Genomic DNA, 7,780 nt, shown 5'->3' on the forward strand with positions numbered 1-7,780 from the left:
GGGACAAAAACATTGAATTTGGAGCCAGAAAAGCAGGGCTCTGCTCCCAGCTTCCTAACGTACTTCTTGGCCTACCTTGGGCAAGTCCCTAGCCTCTCAGGCTCTCAGTGGTTCCTCTGTAAGAGGGGCTCTTCACTGTCCTCCGGGTGGGAGTGGACACAGCTTGGTCAGCCCTGCAGCTGCTGGCAGTGAGCGGCCCGTGTGCCTGAGGCTCCTTCTTGTCCACAGTGGAGGCGGGATGTGGTGACAGAGACCAAGATTATTGAGCTAATGATTGTAGCTGATCATTCGGAGGTGAGCTTGCTGGCCCCTGCTTGTCCTGCCCTGACCCCCCCCCCCCCCCCCTGCCACCTTTCACGGGAACCTCTCTTAACCCACAGGTCCAGAGGTACCCAGACTTCCAGTACCTGCTGAACCGCACACTGGAAGCGGTCCACCTCCTGGACACGGTGAGTGTCGGGCTGATGGCATCCTTGCGGCCCCCTAACCGTGAGAACCCCTCTCCTGAGCCCGGCTCTTTTTCAGTTCTTCCGGCCCCTGAATGTACGAGTGGCGCTAGTGGGCCTGGAGGCTTGGACGCATCAAGACCTGATAGAGATAAGCCAAGACCCAGGTGTCACGCTAGACAACTTCCTCCACTGGCGCCGGACCAACTTACTGCCTCGTTTGCCCCACGACAGTGCCCAGCTGGTGACGTAAGATCCCCAGGCTCAGTCCGTGGGGCCAGCTCTGCCCTGACCTGGCCAGTTGTACAGCCCAGCTCCCTACCTGAGGCCCTGAAGCTCTGGCCTCCCCTGGTGTTTGGCCTTGACCTTTGGCTTCTCAATTCCACAGAGCTACTTCATTCTCTGGGCCCATGGTGGGCATGGCCATTCAGAACTCCATCTGTTCTCCTGACTACTCGGGAGGTGTGAACATGGTGAGCTGTCCCCAGGTCTCTTGCCCATTCCCAGTTAAGTCCCTCTTGGTGGTACCATTTATTCACTGGAAACCACTACAGAGTTACCCAACGCCAAGTGATAGGTATAGAGAGCAGGGCTGCTTCATGTGGCTTCTGCAGTCAGGGCACCCTCACTGATGGCCAGCTCATCAGTGTACAGTCTTCACCTAGGAGGTTTTCCCATTTTGGGGGGGGTAGCTGAGGCCCACAGAACAGAGGTGATCTCCCTGGACCACACAGTGAGGGAAGGAGAACAGAGCTGAGCTAGAACCCAGGTTTCCCACCCCCGAGGCCTGGGCTCTCCTACTACTTTATTTATTTATTTATTTACTTACTTACTTATTTATTCATTCATTCATGATTGACATATTTTTATTGATTTCAGCGAGGAAGGGAGTGGGAGAGATAGAAACATCAATGGTGAGAGAGAATCATTGATTGGCTGCCTCCTGCACACCCCGCACTGGGGACTGAGCCAGCAACCCGAGCATATGCCCTGACTGGGAATCGAACCGTGACCTCCTGGTTCATAGGTCAGTCAGTGCTCAACCACTGAGCCACGCTGGCCTGGCTCTCCTCCTACTTTAGAAGCAACTAAGGAGAGAGGCAGTGCCTGCTGAGTGCCCAAGAGGTCAGCTGAGGAGAGAACAGGAGCATTTAGGCTGGTGGTGGACCTGGGATGCCCCTTCCCCATAGGACCACTCCATAAGCATCCTGGGAGTTGCCTCCTCGATAGCCCATGAGTTGGGCCACAGCCTGGGCCTGGACCATGACCCACCTGGGAACAGCTGCCCCTGTCCAGGCCCAGCCCCAGCCAAGAGCTGCATCATGGAGGCCTCCACAGAGTGAGTAACTGCAGGATGTAAAGAGGGGCTGGGCAGGGGTCAGGGAGTGGTCAACAGCCCCAACCTTCCTTGCCGCCCTTCCCAGCTTCCTGCCCGGCCTGAACTTCAGCAACTGCAGCCGCCAGGCCCTGGAGAAAGCCCTCCTGGATGGGATGGGCAGCTGCCTCTTTGAACAACTGCCCCGCCTGCGCTCCATGGCTACTGTCCGTGGAAATAAGATTGTGGAGCTGAGCAAGCAGTACAACTGTGACTTCCCAGATGTGAGCCCTCACCCAAAGCCTTGCCCCACTCACTTTTGTGCCCTTGCCCTGGCTCAAGGGCTCCCTCCAAGCCTCCTGAGCCCCTCTCTGGTTCTGAAGGGCTCTCTCACCCCTCTCCCACCTCCCTGTCTGCAGGGACAGCATGTGAATTGTTGGGCTGTAGCTTTCACTGGCTGTGGGCGTCTTTGGGTTCAGGCTCTGGGAGGAACTGGAGGTAGCTCAGCCCAGCCTGCTCTGACGCCCAGCCCCTCTGTGCCCTGGCCCATAGGACTGCACCGATCCCTGCTGTGATTACTTCACCTGCCAGCTGAGGCCAGGGGCACAGTGTGCATCCGATGGACCCTGTTGTCACAACTGCCAGGTGGGCACAGACTGGACTCGTCTTCTAGAGCTCATCTGCCAGGGGCCGGGGTGGAGAGAGTCATTCTGACCTCCAGGGCCTGGCTGGATTTGCCCGGCACCCACACTGATACTCACTTACCCTCCACAGCTGCGCCCAGCTGGCTGGCAGTGCCGTCCGAAGAGAGGTGACTGTGACTTGCCCGAATTCTGCCCAGGAGACAGCTCCCAGTGCCCTCCTGATATCAGTCTGGGGGATGGCGAGCCGTGCGATGGTGGACAGGCTGTGTGCATGCGAGGGCGTTGTGCTTCCTATGCCCAACAGTGCCAGGCTCTCTGGGGGCCTGGGGCCCAGCCCGCCGCACCCCCTTGCCTCCTCACTGCCAATACTCGGGGGGATGCCTTTGGGAACTGTGGGCGCAGTCCTACTGGCAGCTACCTGTCCTGTGACCCTAGGTAAGTGAGGAAATCAATGGCTCCTCCCCTAGGTTTGTGGGAGCCGTGGCCCCACTCCCACACCCCGTGCCTCCTTCCTCACTCCAGAGATGCCATTTGCGGGCAGCTCCAGTGCCAGGGGGGCATGGCCCAGCCTCTGCTGGGCTCAGCCCTGGATCTGCACTGGGAGATACTAGAAGCCAACGGGACCCACCTGAATTGCAGCTGGGTACACCTGGACCTGGGCAACGACGTCGCCCAGCCCCTCCTGACTCTACCTGGCACAGCCTGTGGCCCTGGCCTGGTGAGCAGCCTGGGTGAGCCACACTAAGTGGGGAGGGATAGCATGGCGAGCAGTGCCCAGGCCTCACCGTCCACCCGTGTAAAAGGCACAGATCTGAGGGGAGTTCACATTCTTGTGATTGAGCCAAGTCCTGTCATCCTCTGAGCCTTGGTCTTCCCATCTGAAAAAGCAGGGTGCGGCCTTAGCCATGTTGGCTTCCAGTGCTGGTAAGTTCTGCAAGAATGTGATCTTTGCTCTTCTTCCCCACTGGGCAGGTGTGCATTGACCGTCGATGCCAGCCTCTGGCTCTCCTGGGAGCACAGGAATGCCGAAGCAAGTGCAATGGGCACGGGGTGAGCTGGCGTGGGAATGAGAAAGGGGAGCAGGGAGCCTCCAGGCCTTTGGCAACAGACATCCCTGGTTCTAATCCTTGCTCTACCACTGCCTAGCTGCATGACCAGGGGCAGGTTACTCACCTCTCTGAGCTCAGTGTCCTCGTCTGTCCAATGGGCAGAGTAATAGTACCCACTTCCTGAGGGACAAGAGAGGAGTCTGAGAGCTTCTAACTTGGTGTCCAGCATCTAGAAGGCATCACAGTGGTAGTGGATCTAATGTCCTCCAGCATGAAGACTCCCAGCGTGCTGGCTCTCTGCCCCTCTTCACCCCCAGCTCACCTGCCATTGTGGATATCTGGGATCTTGAAAAGCTGGGGACAGGGACACAGGGCCCTAGAGTGCAGAGCCCCTCATTGTTCAACCTGTTCCTCCTAGGTCTGCGACAGCAACAGGCTCTGCCACTGTGAGGAGGGCTGGGCACCCCCTGACTGCCGTGCCCGGATCCGAGGTAGCAAGGCCTGGGGACAGGGGCAGCCGGAGGGCAGAGTGGCTCATCCTTTACCCCTCTCTTTTCCCCACCCCTTCACTGCTGGCTCCCTGACTCTCTGTGACCCCTGACCCCCTCACTTTCTCAGCACCTGACTTTACTCCCTGCCCCCTACCCCTTCCTGGGTGTGGAGTTCTCAGCCCTGCTCACCTTCAAACCTGCCTTCACCCCACAGCCTCCAGGTCCCTGACCACAGGGCTGCTCCTCAGCCTCCTGTTGCTGCTGATCTTGGTGCTGCTTGGTGCCAGCTACTGGTATCGTGCCCGCTTGCGACAGCGACTCTGCCAGCTCAAGGGACCCAGCTGCCAATACAGGTACCAGCCTCCCTGCTCCCAGCTCCCTCCACAGCTCTTTTGAGGACAACAGCCTGGAGCCCTGCCCCTACCCCCTCTGCAGCCCCTGCCACCTGGCTCTGACCCCAAGCCCCTTGGGTCACACCCCACACACCTCCCTTCCCTCCATGTTCCCTGGAACTCTTCACCTCCCACGTAGACGGGTAGACCTGCGTGGGTGAGCTGGGATGCTAGGATCACCTCCCCCCGGAGGCCCTGTGCTGGGGAATTGGGGTTCATCAGCTTCCGCCCCCCACCCATTGGGCCTAAGCCCCACACATGTTCCTCTCAAGGGGCTGCAAAGGGTTAACCCCACTCAAGAGTGGCGTATGGGTGGAGAACAGGGTCTGAGGCTGAGCCCTTTCTCCATGCTTAGGGCAGCTCAGCCTGGTCCCCCAGAACGCCCAGGACCCCCGCAGAGGGCCCTGCTGATGCCAGGTGTCAAGGTGAGTCCTGAATGCCAGAGGAGAGAGGGCCCCATTTTGGCCCGGCATCCAGCTTGGGCTCTGGGGTGGGCCCAGAGAAAGACTCACAGCGCCCAAGAGTCCATCAAAGGAGTTAGGGCCAGCCCTTTCCTCCCTCCTGGTTGCAGGCTGAGAAACAAAGCCCAGCCTGGAGCGGGGTGGGCAGTCGCCTAGAGAAGGGTCTGCTGACCTCTGAGCTAACCACGCTGGTGGCTTTGAGACCAAGCTGGGTCCCTGGAAGGAAAGGGAGGGTGGGACCCAGGATGGCCTTCAGTGTCCACCATGTGGAGAGGGCTGGTGAGTGCCCTTGCCCTGAGCCCTCTGCATCTGCTGATAGAAGTATGTGTGTGGAGGTGGTCTCCGTGCCCACTCTACCACTGGTCACCCCCTCTGCATGCAAATGAATAACGGCATGCAAACCCCCATTGTCCCGGGGGTCCTAGCTGCCCCTCCCTGGGCACTAACCCTCTCTGCCCACATCTCTCTCTCTCTCTCTCTGCTCCCTCCCCTCCCCCATCTGCCTGTTTGCTCCTCCTGCTATCTCAGCAGGCTAGTGCTCTTGGCTTCCCGGCACCCCCTTCAAGGCCACTGCCTCCTGACCCTGTGCCCAAGAAACTCCAGGTAAATCTGGGCCAGGCCCTGCCCTGGCTCAGGGCAGGCGGGAGGCTTGGTGCCCAACTGCAGTTCTCCTCCCTGTTCCCTGCCAGTGGTGCTCTTCATTAGGGGACCCGGGTGCCCCTCAGCCTTCAGACACTCTGAGCCCCAGAAGCAGCAAAGGGTGAGCCTCCTGCCTTGGTTTCTACCACCATCTGGTGGTTAGTGGCGGGACTGCAGCGGGCCAGGGACAGCACGGTGACCATACCTTCCTCCCCAGACATCTGCTGGCATGCCCCCGAGCCCTGTGCGCATGTCCCGATGCTCCTGCCCTCTGGCTGTTGTGCATGTCGATCTGAACCCCGTGGGAGCACCTCTGCATGCTCACTGCCCCTCGATGTGCTCTCACAGTCACTGCCCCTCTCTCTGTTCAGGCTGTGCTGGCTGACCGACCTAATCCCCCCACCCGCCCTCTGCCCGCTGACCCGGTGGTGAGGCACCCGAAGGTAACAGTGGGGGGAGAGAAGGTCACAGCCTTTGCCACCATCCGGGCTGTGGTGGTTGTGGCCGTGGCGAGATCTCCCCTCTGTGCTGAGGCACATACCCCACTGGTACTCTTATGGTGACGGATGGAAACAGAGATGACTTCTCGTGCTCCCCTCCCCCCCCCCACAGCTGGTGTTCCCCAGCACCAGCACATGGGATGGGGGGGATGCCAACACGACAGCCCCTCCCAAGCCTGTGTCCTACCTTCTCTCTTTCTCAGTCTCAGGGGCCTGCCAAGCCCCCACCCCCGAGGAAGCCACTCCCTGCAGACCCCCAGGGCCTGTGTCCTTCAAGTGACCAGCCTGGTCCAGGAGCTGGAATCCCGCCCCTAGTGGTACCTTCCAGGTGGGCAAAGAGGGTCGCTGAAAATGGGGGGTGGGGGGGTGGGCAGGGCCAGTGGTCTGGGAAAAGGGGACCTCTGACCTTTTTTCTCTGCTTCCGGCACCCCAGGCCTGCACCGCCGCCCCCAGCTGTGTCCTCCCTCTACCTCTGACCTCTTCTGAAGTTCCACCTGCCTCCAACCCAGCTTAGGACTTAAAGAGGCGTGGGCCGGTCCCCTGCAGTACCCTCCACACACCCCGCGGTGACGGAAGGAGCCAGAGCCTGGATGCCAAGGAGCAGGCCTCTTAAGACACCCCACGAGCTGTCGAGCTGCACCCTGGGGACCTGCGCACGCAGTTGCAGATGGGGTTAGGCAAATCTGGGCGCTGGGCCTGGCTGAGGGAGGTGCGCACAGTCTCTCTGCTCAGTTGTAATAAACGGAAGATTTTAGGAGCTTGCCTCGGAGTTTGTCTGCTCAGGGAAGTCCGGGTCGCCCCCGCTGCGGTTCGTCTGGCCGCCAGGGGACGCTGTCGCCTCAGACGAAGACTGGATGGGGAGGACGAGAGTCCCAGGCTGGAGCAGCTGGCGTCCCCCGGGTGCCCGCGGCTTGTTTCTGCCCAGCTTGGGGCGGCTCTCTGCACAATCTATTGCCAAAGAGAATCGTACCCCCTTCGCTATCCCCAGTCGCCAAGCCCTCGCCCCCGACGCCTGGGGGCGACCATCCGACCAACCAGCCAAGCGGCGGAACCTGCCGTCTCCACCCTCCGATTGGTGGCTGGGAAAAGTGGCTCTGGCTGGTGTGCTCAGCGCCCTGGAGCCGGGGTGGAGCCCGGCAGCGGCTCCCACGATCCCAAGGCCACGCACCTGCCTCCTCCCCCGCCCCCACCTGAGGGCTCGGGAACAAAGGTGCTTTGTACAAGCCGCAACCACCTCGTTAATTCGTCTTCGGGACCGGGGCTGCGTGGGCCCCGGGCCCAGAAGGAAGGTGTGGGGCGGGAAGGGACGGGCGCCCACCCCCAGGTGGGCACCGAGCTCCCCACTGGAAGCTGGTGGGGGCAGGCGGTTGCCCCTTCCCCCGGCGCTATCCCTCCTGTGCAAAGAACACGGGGCGATGGGTGAGGTGGCTGGACAGGCTTCGCGGGTCCTGGCTCAGGCCTCGCTTTACTTTCTGGGCAAAGGGCGTGTGCTCCTGTTTAAATCTCCAAACTCCCGATAACGCCTTCTGCCTGGCACTAACGCGGACCCGAAGGACCCGGCCTCCTAGATAACCCTCCCGGGTAGTGGGGGACGCCCCTCCGCCCCCTCGCCGTGCGGTCCAGCCTCCGCAGGAGCCCGGCTAACCTGGCGCTGGTAACGGGCTCGCAGGGGGTTAACCGGAGCTGGCGCTGAGCGCAGAGGCGGAGACGCGCTCCCATTGGTGGAAAGTTGTGCAGGGGCGTGGCCTGTGAGGCCCGCATCCCCCCCGCCCCTCCACTTTGTACCTTTCTGGCGGCCGGAGCGAAGTGGGCCGGGCCGAACCAGACCAGACCGGACCGCGGG

General features: G+C 61.1%; 2 protein-coding genes across 2 annotated transcripts in view; both read left to right on the forward strand.

Moving 5' to 3' along the window:
- Window positions 1-6,694, forward strand: part of ADAM15 (ADAM metallopeptidase domain 15) — a gene marked incomplete at its 5' end in the record, with an annotated part of 10,445 nt that extends 3,751 nt beyond the window's left edge. Inside the window, 17 exons of the mRNA XM_014540644.1 lie at window positions 229-294; window positions 381-449; window positions 526-695; window positions 835-919; window positions 1,637-1,785; window positions 1,871-2,045; window positions 2,314-2,406; window positions 2,536-2,840; window positions 2,928-3,123; window positions 3,378-3,455; window positions 3,873-3,945; window positions 4,160-4,298; window positions 4,693-4,762; window positions 5,327-5,401; window positions 5,809-5,880; window positions 6,141-6,265; window positions 6,371-6,694. Of these exons, the coding sequence (XP_014396130.1) occupies window positions 229-294; window positions 381-449; window positions 526-695; window positions 835-919; window positions 1,637-1,785; window positions 1,871-2,045; window positions 2,314-2,406; window positions 2,536-2,840; window positions 2,928-3,123; window positions 3,378-3,455; window positions 3,873-3,945; window positions 4,160-4,298; window positions 4,693-4,762; window positions 5,327-5,401; window positions 5,809-5,880; window positions 6,141-6,265; window positions 6,371-6,413 (1,983 nt within the window). The remainder of the gene's footprint in view (window positions 1-228; window positions 295-380; window positions 450-525; window positions 696-834; window positions 920-1,636; window positions 1,786-1,870; window positions 2,046-2,313; window positions 2,407-2,535; window positions 2,841-2,927; window positions 3,124-3,377; window positions 3,456-3,872; window positions 3,946-4,159; window positions 4,299-4,692; window positions 4,763-5,326; window positions 5,402-5,808; window positions 5,881-6,140; window positions 6,266-6,370) is intronic.
- Window positions 6,695-7,352: 658 nt separating this feature from the next.
- EFNA4 (ephrin-A4) overlaps window positions 7,353-7,780 on the forward strand; it is a 4,288-nt gene continuing 3,860 nt past the window's right edge. Inside the window, exon 1 of the mRNA XM_014540645.1 lies at window positions 7,353-7,378. Within this exon, the coding sequence (XP_014396131.1) occupies window positions 7,353-7,378 (26 nt within the window). The remainder of the gene's footprint in view (window positions 7,379-7,780) is intronic.

This window comes from Myotis brandtii, unplaced genomic scaffold (genome assembly GCF_000412655.1).
Source record: "Myotis brandtii unplaced genomic scaffold, ASM41265v1 scaffold250, whole genome shotgun sequence".
NCBI classification, from domain to species: domain Eukaryota; kingdom Metazoa; phylum Chordata; class Mammalia; order Chiroptera; family Vespertilionidae; genus Myotis; species Myotis brandtii.